This window comes from Melopsittacus undulatus, chromosome Z, assembly GCF_012275295.1.
Source record: "Melopsittacus undulatus isolate bMelUnd1 chromosome Z, bMelUnd1.mat.Z, whole genome shotgun sequence".
Lineage (NCBI taxonomy): Eukaryota > Metazoa > Chordata > Aves > Psittaciformes > Psittaculidae > Melopsittacus > Melopsittacus undulatus.
In genome coordinates this window covers 68,127,945-68,144,752 of record NC_047557.1, presented here as the reverse complement: position 1 = coordinate 68,144,752, position 16,808 = coordinate 68,127,945, and the positions used below count along the sequence as shown (strand labels likewise).

At 34.9% G+C, this 16,808-nt stretch overlaps 1 protein-coding gene across 1 annotated transcript in view; it reads left to right on the top strand.

Annotated features, from left to right (window-relative positions):
• MAN2A1 (mannosidase alpha class 2A member 1) overlaps positions 1–16,808 on the top strand; it is a 116,929-nt gene that overhangs the window by 59,606 nt on the left and 40,515 nt on the right. Inside the window, exons 13-15 of the mRNA XM_005141196.2 lie at positions 11,846–12,011; positions 14,015–14,245; positions 14,357–14,479. Of these exons, the coding sequence (XP_005141253.1) occupies positions 11,846–12,011; positions 14,015–14,245; positions 14,357–14,479 (520 nt within the window). The remainder of the gene's footprint in view (positions 1–11,845; positions 12,012–14,014; positions 14,246–14,356; positions 14,480–16,808) is intronic.

Below are 16,808 nucleotides of genomic sequence, written 5' to 3'. Positions count from 1 at the left end.
GCAGGTTTTGGCATAAGGTTGTGATTAACAGAGTTGTGGTGTAAGATATGTTCATCCTGTTAGGTCCAAAATTTGTAATCTTTTTTTGAGAAATGAAATTATGATTTAAGATTTTGCATGTTGGTTACCTTTTCAAAAATTCCTTGGCAGGTATACCCACTGCTTTCACAAAACAATACTATAATGTAGATGTCAAAGCCATGTTACTAAGTTTAATGTGCAATAGAGACTAGTGAGCAAAGGTGAAAATTCTTGTCAGAACAGTGTATGTTATCGTATTTGTCTGGAAGTTGACAGCCAGGATAATTTGCCTAAGAAAGAAATTTTGTTGGTATAATATGCCAAAAGGGAAAGCTAATATTATGCGAAGCAATAGAATAAAGCTTCACATCAAAGGAACTGTGCCTTTCTGATCCTAGAAAGTGACTGGATTGGGGTATTGTTTTAAGACTCCTATTTGGCAACTTCAAAATTGGTGGTGGGTATTTTGCTGGGTTTTTTTGACGTGTGTTGCCTGTGTGTTGGTACAATCAATGTAAACAGTTGTTCTCTCCTTTGGTTAGAAGGGGAGGATGCTCTGAAAGCATTTGACCTTTTAGTAATATGCATTTTAGTTACCTTTATGTTTCTTGATTTCTGAGGCATATGCATTTCTAGTTATATACTGAAACAGTTTTTAAAAACACAGGCAGTTGAAACAAGGGTATTTTCAAGTGTCAATGAGGGGAAAAATGCTTAAAGAAAACAAGGAGGAATAGAGTAACATTCAAAATGAGACCAAAAATACTTGTTGTAGTTCATACATAATTAATAAGCACACTTTTTCCCCTGTAGAGGAAAGAAAACCAAACCCGAAACAACAAAAGCAAAGCAAAACAAATGGGAAAAAAAACCACAACCAAACAAAACCAAACCAAGTTTTATTTTTTTAGTGGATGAAATAGTGATAGCAATATGCACAACCTTGTTATATTTTTGTCAGTGAAACTGCTGTATCAGTAACTTTATGGGATATGGACAGGATGAATGGTTGCTTAGAGCTGTACTTTTTAGTTTCCAATACCCTAGATGCTTAGGCTGAATACAGCCTAATTTATTTTTATTTTTATTTTAATTACTTTGAAGTGTTAATTTAAGCATACTGCTGCCTGGTCAGTTTACTAGAATTGAGGTGATCTGTGACTGCTATGAGCATGTTCTGTTTGTAGTCAACTCCAAGTCATTTTGACTAAATTGTATGGGTATTTAGAAAGCTGTTGCAAAGGCAATGAAATTTTTGACTGACACAGAGTAACTCAGTCCTCTGAATCCTGAAACGTCAGTTAATGTAAACATGAAATAAATATTTCAGTAACAATTATTCTAGAAAAAGTGGTTACTTTAAAACGACAAAAATCAAAAGAAGGGTATGATTGTTCTGCTTTATAGGTGGAATTTAGCTGTGCAACTACCTTTATGACAAAACGTGCAAATTCTCCATTGACAGTGTCTAATGGGAGAGGAAGTGAGGGATGTGGCACATTGGTCTCTTAATTCCTACTCTTTCGATAAGGTCACTGCAGTTGTTCAGAGATATTCATTTTGACCATGTAAGTTTCCTGCTTCTTGCGTTAATCACGCTACATGCAGGCTCATCTCTGAACTGACTTCTGGTACTGGTGGTTTACATTTTGCTACAAGTTTTTCTGGGAACTTTGGAAACAAACCCAACAAGTAAGCTAAGAGAGGAATGCCTGTTTTGACATAAGTTATAGCTGTTTAAAACTGAACTGTTGTACATTTTTTGAGGAGTTAGAAATTTTCATTATTAATAGGAAAAAAACAGCTTTGATTTGCAGTTCATAGGACTCCAAAGCTTTTTGTGGAATTAATCTTTATTTTTCAAAATTCAGTTTTGACTGTCATGCTTCTGAATTCGAGTTGTCCTAAAAGTTGTTAATTTCAAACTTTTAACCATTAATTTTTCAGTGCATGAAAATTCATATAAACCAAACTTTTCAGTTATTGGTCTGTCTTTGTTGATAAACCAGCCTGTTCTAAGTATTTTTGATTACTGTTTTGAATTTGCAGTTGCAAAATTAAACCAGTAAATAAGTTAACACTGTTTGTAGCATTTGTAGAAACTTTGCAGCTTCTCAAAACTGCACAAATTTAAGATTTCCATTTCAGTACACAGAATATCAAGTTTTTGTTGGGTTTTGCAGTACCAGCACAATCACAATCAGATTGTGAAGTTACAAGAGATTTCTGGGTTCTTCTGAAAACACTGTTTGTAATGAAAATGCAGAAAGAATAGGTTAAGTAAGCATACTTCGGAGGAGGGTTTGTTTAAAAAAGAATTAAAAAATAAGCAAAGAAACAAAACAAAAAAGAAAAAAAACCTGCCAAGCAAGCAAACAAACAAAAAATAACCCTAAGAGTTTTCATTATGAAGGCGTATGCTAGTGAAAAATTGAATACAGCTGAAAGATCTTCATTGTATGCATGTACTTGTTGAAGCAGTTTTGGAAGTAGAAGATACACAGTTACAGTATATTTGTATATTATTTCTTTTCTTCCAGGCACTCGCCCCTTCAGCCTCCTGGATTAGCTTTGAGGCAATACTGTAGTTAGTCCAAGGCTCTCAAGGCAAAGACTGAAGTGGTATGGCATACATAAAGTCTTTCTGCTCTTCTGAACCAGATTTTTTTTCCCTTCTAAATGCAGATTTATAAAGCCTGCACCACAAGAGGAACAAGGAAAGGATTTTAGTGAAGGTACTTCCTGATCCTGAAAAGTCAGGGGGCTTCAAGCCCATCTTGGACTTCAGAACACCTCACAACTTTGTGGTAAAAGAAAAATTTAAAATAGTGCCTTTGGACTTAATCCTTCTATCCTTAATTGGAGAATAGTATGTGCTCCAGGTTAGGGTATGTGTGCCACTACAATCCATCCAAATCATAGGAAGTATGTGTATTTGGCATATGTAGTAGGTACATAACATATAAAAGTCTTGTCTTAGGTTAATGTTGGTTTTTTGTGTTTTTAGAATTTATAGTTCTTGCTGTGCTTTGTCTGTGTTTATCATGAATGCCATTTTCTCGAGGATGTTCCATGGTTTGTTCTTGAGAAAGCTATGCAAAGGTCCCGTTTTCTGTGAGAGCAGAGGAATGGAATATGTGCTTCTCATCTGCCTAATTCTCTGCCTTTTGCATGAGTAATAAATGTTATAAAGATATATCTGTACAGTTATAGAAAGAGATTTAATAGGAATGTGTGTGTCTGAGTTCTCTCACCTTCACTTATGCACCTAAAGTTTACTTTGGGTTTGTCATTAGGAATGGCATTCCTGGAGTGATTCAGAATTCTGAAATGTCAAGCTAAGATAATGGAACCTTTTTGAAACACAGTATTTGTTTTTAATTATTTGTGTGTTAATCAGAACTGCTAGCTACAGCTGCTTTTAGAAAGAATATGTAATTTTAAAAATATTGGTCTATTTCTAAACTATACATTTAATTTCTTCTTCAAATGCTGTTATAGTCATAGCATTATTCTGTTTCGTTAGTTGAAACTACTGAATTATTGTGAATTTATTTATTATATAGTATCTCTTCTTTCTTATTTCATGATGTCACAAGTTTGATTTTATAGTGAAAAGCTGATCTGTGAATAATAGATTTTGTTCATACCTTTGTGTTCATATTTATGAAATCAACACAAATACATACTGTCTGCTTGAAGTTCCAAGTTGAGATTAGACACATACTAATTCTTCTGCAGGATTCTTGTTTCATAACCTGAAAAAGATGTTTTTTTTAGGAAGAGGCACAAATCTTAGTATTTTTTCATATATAATAATATTCAAGATTGATATTCTACTCTATATTAAATATTTTCATGAGAAGAGTTGCTGATTAGATATGAACTGGGGGGGGGGGGTGTTGTGTTTGTTACATCTGTGGCAATATTTTACAAGAAGCTCAATAAATAAATTTATAAGAAGCTCAGCAGGATGCAATGCAGAGGACCATATGAGCATAGTTTATCTTATAAGCCAAAAAATCTCGGTAGACTTTATCCAGTCAATGGAAGCTTTATCCAGTAAACTCTATAGACTTTATCCAGTCAGCAGAAAGCCTGCTGGGAAAGTATCAGGGTCGTCTTTTGGCAAGAGCTTGCAGGTTTTTTTTCTTTTTTATTTTTTTTTTACTATATAGAGAACTGTTTTCTTAACTTAAACTGCCCCGAATTTACATCTGGCAGTGTGTCTGAGACTGAGATTTTTAACCATAAGGTTTGCCTCACAAAGGACTTCTCTGTTTAATTGAATGTTTAAGATTGTATACTTATGAACACTAATGGTTTCAGCATCTACTGTATCTCAGAGGATCGGAATGTTAGAGCTGTAGCAATTATTGAAACTAGGCCTTGTAATAGAACTAGGTGTGTTGACACAGTTTAAACCACACATAATGTGCAGCTTATATTTAAAAACCTCCCCACTAACCCAAACAGGAATACTGAAGTAGGTCCCCTTTCTTTCAAAGTGGGAAGCAAAAAAGGAGTCTTGGCATCATGTTTTAATTCCACAACTTAATTTAATTTCTAATCAGTTTGTTCTAAATGCATTACTACCTTCACTCAGTTAATAGACTTGCTGATTGCCTAACTATGACTTAAATGCTCATTGATAAATACTGGATATCATGTATAATTCAACTTACCCTAAATTATCCATCTGAGCAATCTGGAGTTTTTTTTGTGCAAACTGAGGCCAAAACCAAGCAAGAAATTCTGTAGTGCAGATCATAAAATCACAAATAGTATTTTATTTGTATCAGTCATGCTAACAGAGTAGAATGTAAATAGATTATAAAATTTGAAGTCATACTAGGAACAAGCATTCTATATAGGATTAGAATTTAAAACTGTCTTAGTAAACTGGAGCAAATATTTCATAGTCAAAGAATTAAATGAAGCAGGCAAGTGGAAGTCTTACAAACCACATGGAAAAATGTGGGGACTAACCAAATAGAAACAGCAGAAAAAGACTAGGCATTACAGATCAGATTAAGAGAATTACTCATAGGGTGTCAGAGGCAATTTTGCTTTTGGATGGTTTAAATAGAATACGGCTGGATGAAGCCTTGGGTGATATGGTTTAGTGTGAGGTATTCCTGCCCATGGCAGGGGAGTTAGAACCAGATGATCTTAAGGTCCTTTCCAAACCTAACTGTTCTATGATTCTATAAAACTGATAGCTAGTGTTGTTTGGGGATTTTGTTTGGTTGGTTGGTTGGTTTTTTTGTTTTTTGTTTTAGAAAAAAAATAATCTGCTGACAAGGAGGGTGTCGTGATCATGAGCTTACATATTTATTTGGCTTTTGATTAGTCTTGTTTCTAAAGGAGTATTAAGAACATAGCTTGAGATACTGGAAAATGCCTAATTTTTTAGAATCAGAGAAGTAGCATGATTTCATGAGAAGTAGATGATTTCAAATCCTTTTTTAAGAGTAAAAGGTTGATTAAAGGACACTTGGAGTTGTATATGCGTCCTTATATGACATTTGTTTTCAGAACAGTTATTTTGTAGACTCTTTCCATCTTTAGTAATTCATAGCAAAAATCCATACAAACTTGACCAAGTATGGAAAAAACTGGATGAGGGTATCTGTACTTAAAATGTCACTTAAATCTTACTTTTGACTAAGGGGGCCTTCACTTCCAATGTGAGAGAGTAAAAGAGCTTTGAGCAGGTCTAAGTAACTTGATATAACTTTTTTTGCCTAGTGTTTTGCGTACTATTTAGCAGGTTTTCTTAAGAAAAAGCAATTCCTATGGTTAGTTTTGTTTAAAAATTCCCATGGCCCTCTATAGCAAGGAGAATCCTTCCTAAGTAATGCGAGAGTTATTTTTTGTCATGCAGTTGTTTTTAGTTTTGTTCTGTATTAAAAAAATTTAGGAAAATAAGTGTCTATTACATGTTTTCTTGGGCTTCAATGCAGGAGTCACAGAACTCTTCAAGGGAGGTTGTATATATTTGCAATATACAAGTAAGTATTTGTTTTAAGTAGGTAGTCTTAATTCTCTGTTCTATTTATCAGTATCCCCATGAACCACCCTTGGCCTATGTAATGTCAATTCATGGAATACTTTAAGATTTTGGCTTTCAAGGGCTTTTTTTTGTTTGTTTGTTTGTTTGGGTGGGTGGGATCTTTTTTGTTAAGCTTCCAACATACAGCAGAAGTCACACAGTTTTGTTGTTTTGTTTTTTTTAAAGATAACTTTGGCAGCTACAGAAAGCTTGTTTTACAGTAATACAAATCCCCAGTTTGTTTCAATCTCTTATGCATCAGTGTTTACTAGATAAATGTTACTTACTAAAATATTACTAGCAACTAACTCTTTTCACATCTTTTGAAGTAATTTAGTTTCTCATATTTTTAGATATGCGAAAATTCAGTTCTTGTTCTCTCCTGCCCCCCCATGTGATTCTGAAGAATTTTTATTGTTTCATTATCCTAGTGAGATGACTTTGATAAGAGAAATGAAGTTTTGTTAAGAATTCTAAAATTGTAGTCCATCAAAGTCCATTAACTGCCAAGATCTGAGAAAACCTTTCTAACTGACTTCTGATTTCCAACTCATCAGTCCTTCTGGTGATTTTTTACATATGTAATTTCCATTCTTTTTCTTTAAGTATTCAAACATTTTAATTCTAAGTCTGTTCATGATTTTCCACTCTCTTTCACTTCCTCCCACTCCTTTGCATTTCAGGAGAACTTTCATGCTTCTGTTTTTTCTTTTTTATTCTTCAGTGGAAGCCTGCTGATATAGTATATCATCTGGTTTCATGGTTTGTATGGTTTCTCAATTTTGGCTGTACTTGTAGCTGTTTTGCCTTTCTTATCACTTAACTGGTTTTTTAGCTTAGCCTTTGTTGTATCAGAGGGGAAAAAAACTAACCAGTGTCAAAGGTGCTGTTCATGTAACTTTGTGTTGAAATTGTGTGTAAATCCAGAGTCTGATTCTGATGTATTACAATGGAGAACGCTCTAGTCTATGAAGGTTTGTCAGTTCTTAATAAAATTGATCAGTCTGAGCTGGAGTGCCTCAAAAAATTGGTTCTCCAAGCAAACTTGAACAAAGATCCTCTACTGGGCAATTAAAGCTGTAGTCAGAAGCTGACATGAGTGTGAGTGTTTTGAAGAAGTGATTTTCTGAATAATCCTTTGTCAGTGATGATCCTCTGACATTTACTGCTTCTGGTTTCTCACATTACTTGAATGGATTACTTGTGAAGGCAGCATTGAATGAGCTTTAGAAGAAAATGGTCATTGTGCTGCAGGTGTTACCAGTGAATGTGTGTATGCATCAGTATGTATGTATGGCCATGTATGTATGCACGTCAGCAAAACAAAAAGAACAGTGGTCTGAAATACTGTAACTTTTCAATTTTTAAAGAACAAAATTTACAATAAGAAAGTATTTACAGTGAGAATGGGGGAGGGGAGCTTTTTTCGGCTCTGGCTGAAAATGCTTCACAGAAAGCTAAATCTTAACTACAGGACAGACTAGTTAAAGCACTCTTTGATGCTTGGAGGTGAGTGTTTAACAGAAGGGTTTATTAGTAGCATAGGGTAGGTTATATAGGGAAAATTACACTTGTATGAATAAAAGATACTTGTTTGAGGTTTCAAAGACCCAGAAAAGTATGGGGTGAAAAAATTCAAGGTGTATCTTTCTAAGAGTGTCTGAAAAACTGGTGTCAGGATTTGCTTTTCTGAAATCGCAAATAATTTGCACATCAGAGATGCAAGAGCTCAAATCTGCACATGTTTTTCATTTCTTTGTGGGGCTGAGAGCAGTTTACTCCTGCTCCCAATGCACAGGTGGAATATGTGGTCTCTGTGAGTAAGTTGGATGTGGTGGTTTATCTGTAGTTATATTATTTCCTTTTGTTTCAATACATTTTATATTAAAACAGTTTCAGAATTGTTTGATCTCTTTAATGAATGACAGAAATGACAGCTGAGACTTGGCCATAATAGGATTTCTGAAGTAAAATACTTAAGGTAACTGTTCATCTGAGTTTTACCTGGAAGCATGAGAACTCCTTGCCATTTATTTGGACAAAAGATGTGAGTTTTCGTAGTTCTCTTGGTGCGGTTGCCAAAGACCAGTGATCTGAATAATGAAAGGAAATTTGATTACTGCTTCTGAAAGACAATAATATTTATGGTTTTGCCTTAAAATCTGGAATAGAAAAGCTTTAAGTACTGTCAAGTTGCTTTTCTGTGTAATGTAGCCACAACACATTAAGCAGTTGTACTCTGCATTTGTGGATATCATTCACTGTAATGATACAGCTTAAGTGAAATGTAGGTTTTGTGTTTCATACAGAATTTAAAATAGTTAATGTGTTTAAGGGTGGGAGTTGAATAGTACTTCAGAAGTGATGTGATTTAATTACATTAGTCAGTGCTTTTGTATAAGCACCAGCATTATATCTTGAGTATAAGTACTTCAGTCCTGCTACATTAAAATTTGAGAGCAAGATGCTGCAACCTAGGCAAAATTCCTATAATTCAGGATTTCCTGCGAAAAATCTGCCCTGTCATTACTAGATTCATCTGACTGCATTATTACTTTACATACCTATAATGCACTTAAAATACCTTGACTCGAGAAGTATAAAACATATGTACCTGAATACCACAACAGTTTTATTGACTATTAAAAAAAAAAAAAGTCTTGTGAAATATAGTGATGATATGGCACTTGCTAAAGTCTTTTGTCATGGGTAAGTTTGTCATGTGACTAAAGTTGTGAAACATGCTTGTATCAGTGGGAAGGTGAACAATGTTTCTGGAAATATTTTTAGTCATATTTATTTGGCAGATAATTTAAATATAAGGAGGATGTATAACATTATTGGAAACAGATTGTATGCATTAGCCAGCATTTTAGTTGGAGGCATAAGAATTGAGGAATTCTGCTGTACAGAAACAATAAATTAAAGATTTTTGTAATGTTCTGTTCATGAATGAGAATGACAATTTATTTTTAGCTTTGGTGTTGGATCATCTTTTAGATCTGTATTGTTTCTGGCACAGTTCTTACACAATATATGAGGAGTTCTTAGAGTATTTCACTAATTTACTTGTGTTTTGTCTTCCTACTTTTTAAGGGGTCTGGAGTGGGACCAATGTTGGTTTAGTTTGGTTTTGATTTCATAACTGCTATAAGAAAATACATTAACAAAGTTAAAATTCTGTCCACAAAGAAGGTCTTTTCAATTAAGCAGAAATGTAAAATGACCTACCCAAGTCCAGGGGAGGCTGTTACAGAGTCTTGCACAGGTTCTTAAAGATGCCGAAAGGTGACCAAGAATATGGTCTACTGTTGTGTTGTCTTGTAATCTAGGAGTCTTCAACATAAAACGAAGCAAAAAAGAGAGCATCCCAAAGTGATTTTTGTTGTGCTAGAGGAAACTGATCACAGATGTGCAGATATGCAAAGAAAATAGTTGTTATGCACATAAGTCATGACTAAACAGTCCTTCAACACAGGAATCTTTTTCTAAGGTGTTAAAAGGAAAATTTAACTTTTATATGTAGCACATCCTATGTATGAACGTAATCTAAAGGATCTTTATAGGAAAAGCTAATACAGCCTCTGTTTTTAGTTTATTTAACTAATGAGAAGTTGGAATTGACCCTTCCTACTGATTGTGAGGTAAAAGGGTAGCAGTGAATTATAAAATTGAAGATGAACAGCCTCAGTTTGATGCAGAAAAAAAGGGAGCCAGTGAAAATGTAAGGGCTAAACTGTAGCCTGGTTAGTATTCATAAGGATTCTGAGTGTTCATAGAGTAAAACTGCATTTGTTAAAATTATTGTTGCAAAGAAATCAAAGGATGCAATGGAAAGAGATTAGGTGACATTTTTCAGCAGTATGGAGAGAAAGAAAATTTTTTCCTTAGGTTTCTGTATTGCCTTTACAGTTTAGTGGTGGATTAACTTAGTCTCTGGCTTTACACTAAAATTGTGTAAGTCACCTCTTTTACAGTAAGGAGGAGTTATATTTGTACTTCTCTTATTAACTAAGCAGTTTGCTACTGCCTGTCAGCCCTGAAATGTTGTGTTTTCATTATTTCTAAAGTATCATAGCAGCAATTTTGTCCACTGCCTGCCAGACATTATATACCACAGAGATCTCACTCTCCTCTGGCATGCATGTAGAGAATGGCTGCCCTCAATCAGTTTAGAGCTGTATTGGAAAAGAGAAAAGATTAAAAGGCTTAGCTAGGCAAATAACTTGTTAGCAGGACCTTGATTGTACTGTATTGCAAGGCTAGCATCAAGCATTTGAGTGCATGAGTAAGGAACCTGGAAGGCTAACAGTCAGAATTTGAGATTATGGAAAGAGGTTCAACTTCAGGTGATGTGTAAGTGAAAGACCTGAGTGACAGTATGGGTTCTTTAGTTTGGGTGGAAGGAGATGATTATAAGTGAAGTGGTTTGGTCTGTGAAGGTGATAGTTTAATTTACAAGGTTAAGATGTGAGAGAAAAAGAAAGAAAACCACTGACAAACCCCTGAGGAATCTGTGTAGAAAAACGGAGCAGAGAATGAAGAGACTCTACTTAGGAAAAATTCCAAAGGTATGATTTTGTAAGGAAGAAATGGGTATCATGGAAACTGATGAAAGATAAGATTTCATGAAGGAGTAAACTGTTTCACCATGGGAAGGGTCAAGGAAGTTGAAGACAGAATACTAGTTCAGCTGTGTATCTAAAAATTTATTAGAAATCTTGGCAGGAATGTTTTTCAATGTTAAGGACAATTCTTTTTGAAAGGTGAAATGGACAGAGGCAGCCATGAGGGAACAGGTGTAAATAGTGCATTCTTTGAGCTTGTTGATGAAGAGACAAGAAGTACAATGATAGTGTTATATGGATGCATAAGGGACAAATGTTTTAGAATAATTTTATTTTTCTGTACCTTACAATACAGAAACCTGTAATTAAAAACAAAATAAAACAAAATAACAAACCTAAAAAAAACCAAAACAAATGTAACAACAAAAATGCCCAAACCAAGTGAAACCTCTTGGCTAATAACATTGCTCTATTTGTTTTCAGGAGTAATTCTTTTGGTTAGTAACATGATCTGTGTTCCAAGGGAAGAACACAGATTATATAAAAATTAGTTTTTCTGTATGTACCTAATAAAAATATTTCAGTGTACATGCAGAAACTTTCCATAGGGAATTTTGGTAAATTTATAATATAAATAATTTTGAATTTTGACTTATAGCAGAGAGAAACTGGTCCCTTTAAAGAATAAGTAACATATATGTGCCCATGGCAGAGGGGTTAGAACTAGGTGGTCTTTTAAGGTCCATTCTAATCCAAACCATTCTTTGATCCTATGTATATACAACAGGTATTGTCCATTACTTAAGTATTTCTCTTACATTAAAGGGAAGACAGCTGTGGATAAAAGTTTAGTAGTTCAGCCTAAAAAGTAAATTCAGAATGCCCTTAAATATCTTGATTGTGCTTGCATTTGTTTGTAGCAATTCTTTAGTAGTTAAAATATGAAATACATGTATTTTTAGCATAAGGTATTTTCAAAATTGCTTGGAAAAATAATAGCATTAAGAAAAGATCTCTCAAGAATTAATGTTAAATATCCATTGTTTCCTGGTTATGTTTTGCATATTTATTTGTTGTGGTATGTACTTGTTGTTCTAACCTTGTTTTAATGCTCTGTATGTAAAATTTATGGGAATAAATATTAAACCTGAAGGAGGAAACTTGTTTGCCAAAAGATAATTTGTCAAATATGTTTTTGCAGATACCTTTTGATATATAATCCTATGGAACAGGAGCGATTTTCAGTAGTTTCAGTCAGTGTGAATTCACCCAGAGTTAAATTATTATCTCCTTTGGGAAAACCTGTTACTGTCCAGATTAGTGCAGTTTGGAATGGAGCAACTACAGTATCACATGAAGCATATCAGGTATGCAACTTCAAGTAAAAAGCATTAAAGTTGTTTTTTTTTGACACTATAGTTTCACAACCGAAGAAAATGGGAAGCATATTTCAGATATTAGCAATTCTGTCTTCTGCAGATAATGCCATTCAACATAAACATACATACTTAGTGTTAATGTTTCTGTCACACATCACAGAAGCTTAATAACTTAACATTTAAAGGATCAGTTTTAGCTATTTAAGGAGAAAATGTTGGATGTGTATGGTTTTCCCCTAATTTGATTAAGCTTTTTCCTTCAAGTGGTAGTCTATGCACAGCTATACACAGTCTGTATGTGCTGAAGCACTCGAGCGGAAAGGTTTTCTAAGTGCAATGGCTTAAGCAGTTATATCTGCGTTTTTTGGTGTTTGGTTTAGTGGTTTGGGTTTCTTTTTGGGGTTGGTTTGGGTTTTTTTTTTTCATTTTGTCATCCAGATGCAGAGACTGGAATAGCAATCTCAATTACTCCTCTGCTCACGCTAGACAGACAGCTTTTCTTGGTTTTGGTTTTAAACAAAGTTTTAAGAATTTTTGAATCCTCCATCATTATAGAAGATTGTTCTCATTGATCACACATCAGAAACTGTACTTTAAATTCTTAGTGATGTATAGTACTTTATTACTGTAATACTGCTGTATTACTTTCGGGCTTGCATTCTCAAGTCTGATTGGTTTTGACCTGGGAGACAAGTTGTACTTGTTTCAGGATAATATTCCTGCAAAAGATAATCCAGTAAGTGTCTCTCAGTTATCTTACAAAGGGATAATTATTGTGGTTTAAACCTGACCAGCAGCTCAGCCGCACACAGCTGCTCATTCACTACCCCCAGTGAGATAGAGGAGAGAATTGAAAGGTAACAATGAGAAAATGTGTGCTTTGAGGTAAAGACAATTCAACAGATAAAGACACACACACAAGCAAAGCAAAAAATTCATTCATCCCTTCCAGTGATCAGGCAGGAGTTCGGCCATCTCCAGGAAAGCAGGGCTTCATCATGTCTAACAGTTATTTGGGGAGACAAACACCATCACTTCAAACATCCCCCTCTGTTCCTTCCCTTCCCCCAGCTTTGTATGGTATGGGATAGCCCTTGAGTCAACTGTCCTGCCTGTGTACTTTTCCAGCTTCTTGTGTACACTGAGTGTGCTCACTGGTTTGGATGGGTTGAGGAGCAGAAAAGGCCTTGATGCTTCATAAGCAGTGCTCAGTGATAGCTAACACGTTGATATTAAAACATCACCATATGAGTTACTATGGATAAATGTAACTCTTAGCCAAAACCAGTACAGTAAATAAACACAGTTGCCTGAAGAAGAAACAAAATTACATATCTGTACCTCAAATTTTAAGCAGATTGTTTTGAAGATTTACCTTTTATATAACTGTTCCTTCTGTGCAATTATAGCTCTTAAATAACCAAAGACTAAAATTGAGACGGTTGCCTTATATTTTGCTATTTAATATTGTGGATTTTTAAATACAACTTATAATTTAAACAATTTTGAATTTTGCCTTATAGCAGAGAGAAACTAGTTCCTTCAAAGAATATAAATCATATATGTGCCAGTGGCAGAGGGGTTGGACTAGATGATCTTTTGAGGTCTATTCTAACCCAAAGTTGGATCTGTGTGCGCTTGATGCACCATACATGCATCTTCAATGCACAGCAAATAAGATTAGAACTGCACATCACAGCTAACATTCTTTTTAAAAGAGCTTCAAAATCATTATTGCATTAATACAGCAGTGGTCTTGATGCTAGAGGAAATTAGCAATGCAGACATTTTTGTTTGCTAATTTTTATTAACGTACTTCAGCTGTTCATTTAGAATGTCACTTTATAATTTCATATTCATTTATGTAATATGGGAAAAATTCAGCCATCCTAAAATTACCAAAGCAAAAGGAGTTATGCTGAGCATAAATACAGTATAAAAAGTTGTCACTTTGATATTTTTAATAATGCCTTCTTATTTGCTCCCAACAGATCTCTTTTGTGGCACACCTACCACCACTAGGGCTTGGAGTTTACCAGCTTTTGGAGGTTCAGAGTTCAGAAGCAGTTTTAGCAGACTATAATATATATACAAGGAAGAGCAGGCAGCAGAAGCCGGACAGACTTTTCAAAATAAAAGAGATGGAGAATTCTGTGGATAATATCATCTTGGAAAACACTTATATGAAACTGTGGTTTTCTGAAATGTCTGGATTACTGGAGGTGTGTTGTATTATATTTCAAAACATATGTCTTACTTTCTAAAGAACTTTTGGTTCTATATGGAGAATCCTAAATATGTCATCTATTTCAAACATGATTCTCTATCCTTAGAAAATAAGTACTAAAGAAGATGGTAAAAATCATCAAATGAAGGTGGAGTTTGCTTGGTATGGAACTACAAGTAACCGGGATAAAAGTGGAGCTTATCTCTTCTTACCAGATGGAGATGCCAAGGTAAATCTTCCATTTGAAGAGAGGTTCTAATCTTGGAGTAAGTTCATGCATTCATAAAGATTGGAAGAGCTAATAATGACATCAGTTATTGAAATGATTGACAGAACTTAATATTTTATAATTCTAGATTTGGGTAAAAAGTGAACATTAATTTGAAAATGTACAGAATGTTTATGATTCACAAAAAAAATAAAATAAGATGCTGCACCTGCAAGAAATCCAGTGAGATGTGACCGTTCACTATCAATAAAGTATATTCTTTCACTTCCTCTGGAGAAAATGTATAGGACATACTTGATTCATTTCTGCATTTCTTCACTTTTCTGATTCTTAAGATTTCTTTAATTTGTGAATTAGGAGGTTGCAGTTCACAGTGTAGCACTTATTTAGCGAATATCAGCAAATGTATTTTGCTACAGTAATTAAGATACAATAAATGTGAAGATAGAGTTGTAAGCAACTGTTCCAATTTGGTTGTCTAGGGTTATCAGTATTTTTAGGTGCATAATTACTGGAGGGCAACAGCATAGTTCGGTTAGTTTTCAAGTTAGAAATTTCAGATGTGACTGTGTTCTTACACTAACCTAATTACCATGTGGACTGTACTGTACCACTTGTGGAACTGGAAGGGTGATATATCAGAAAGCAAGTGATGAAATAGTGAACAAATTTAAGAAACTAGCTAGTTTGCAGTATATTTTTTTGCCCAATTTCTCCCAGGAAAGCTTAAGTTTGCAGGAGGCGAACTAGGATATCTGCCACTTCAGGAAATAAGAAAGGGTAATAACTCTATTTTGTTGTTGTTATATATGTAAATGAGCCTGGAAGTGAACAGAATAATATCCTTTTCTCTAGCAATGTCTCCTAGAGGCACATATTTTGAGGTTTGTGATTCTTTCTCAGACAGCTGTGTCTATGCACACATGTATGTACTAGTTGCTGTAAGTACTTATGTATTAACAGACTATTAAAGAGATTTTTTTTTTCATTTTTATCCTGCAGGATCTCTAGAGCTAGAGCTTTTTTCCCTTTTTGTCTCTTCACACTTTGTCTCCGTGGTTGGACTTCCTTTACTGATGATGATCTCTGACTTGCATAGCTAAAGCTGCTGCTACTAGCTTCAAGGAACTTTTTTCACAACAGTCCCTTTTTTAATCTGCTAGGATTACCTATTGCCTCTGTTCCTTGACAAGGAACACATACCTGAGTTTATCTCAGCTTTTGGCCTTCAAACTAAATGAAAAGATGGTGATACCTCTCCGCATTTTTGTGAGATTTAGATGCTCCACTGTCCAAAAGAGAATCTCCATTCCGAGTATCCCTCTGCATCCACCTTCATGTCTTCTCTCATGAAGGGGCAGAAGATCATCATTCAAGCACAGTATTCTTACTTTTAATGTTTTCTCTGGTTTTGCATGCCTGATAGAGAGAAACACAAGTATGCAGGCACCATTACCTGGAGGGTGCTCACAATACTGAAGAATCATCTGCCTTGGAAGTGTCTGTTCCCTTCTTTGTGCTGCATATTTTCCTTAAGCACCACATTTGTCATTTGAAAATCTGCTCACATATTGGTGATGTTGCTTTTGAAGACAAAAATATCAAAATTACAGCTGTTTCTTTCTGGCCACATAATTCTTACAACACAATTCTTGAGAACTCATAGAGACCCAGCCACTCCTCCTGCTTGGTCTAATCTCTAATGCTACCAAATGAAGGCTTATCTCTTATTCAGAAGCAACTTGAAGGTTTTGTCTGTAGGGTTTTTGGGTTAGTTTTTTGTTTTGTTTGGGGTTTTTTTTGTTTGTTTTGTTGTTTTTTTTTTCCCCACAAAAACCTCAGGCATATCAAAAGCATTCAGTCTGTGGTAGAAAACTTTCCTCTGAGCATAGTTTATTTGACTTCTATGCCAACAGAGTATGCTGCACTGCCAGAAATTTCCAGGCTATACTAAGATGATTAGTAGTGCTTCACTTGACCACAAGGGGAAAGGGTTATGGCCTGTGCTTTATGCCTTTGGGCTGTAACATTCCAAGACAGTTTCTGTGCCAGCAGACCTTCAAGTGAAGGCATTTCTCCAGTTATCCTGTGTCCCATGACACTTTGGCACCCAATTTGAGGTCAAGTACTTTAAGATATCCTAGGGAGCTATGGGATATTATTTTGCTCCAAGTATTCCCTTAAAATTTATAGCTTCACTCTCCCCCTGCACTTCCTTCAAGGTAAGGTTTCCATATTTCTCTTGAATATGGTACTGAAAAACAATTTCTGGACCCTTTGACCCATTGTTCTGTGTTCTTGTTCTGTTTCTGAAAATACTGCTTTCCAG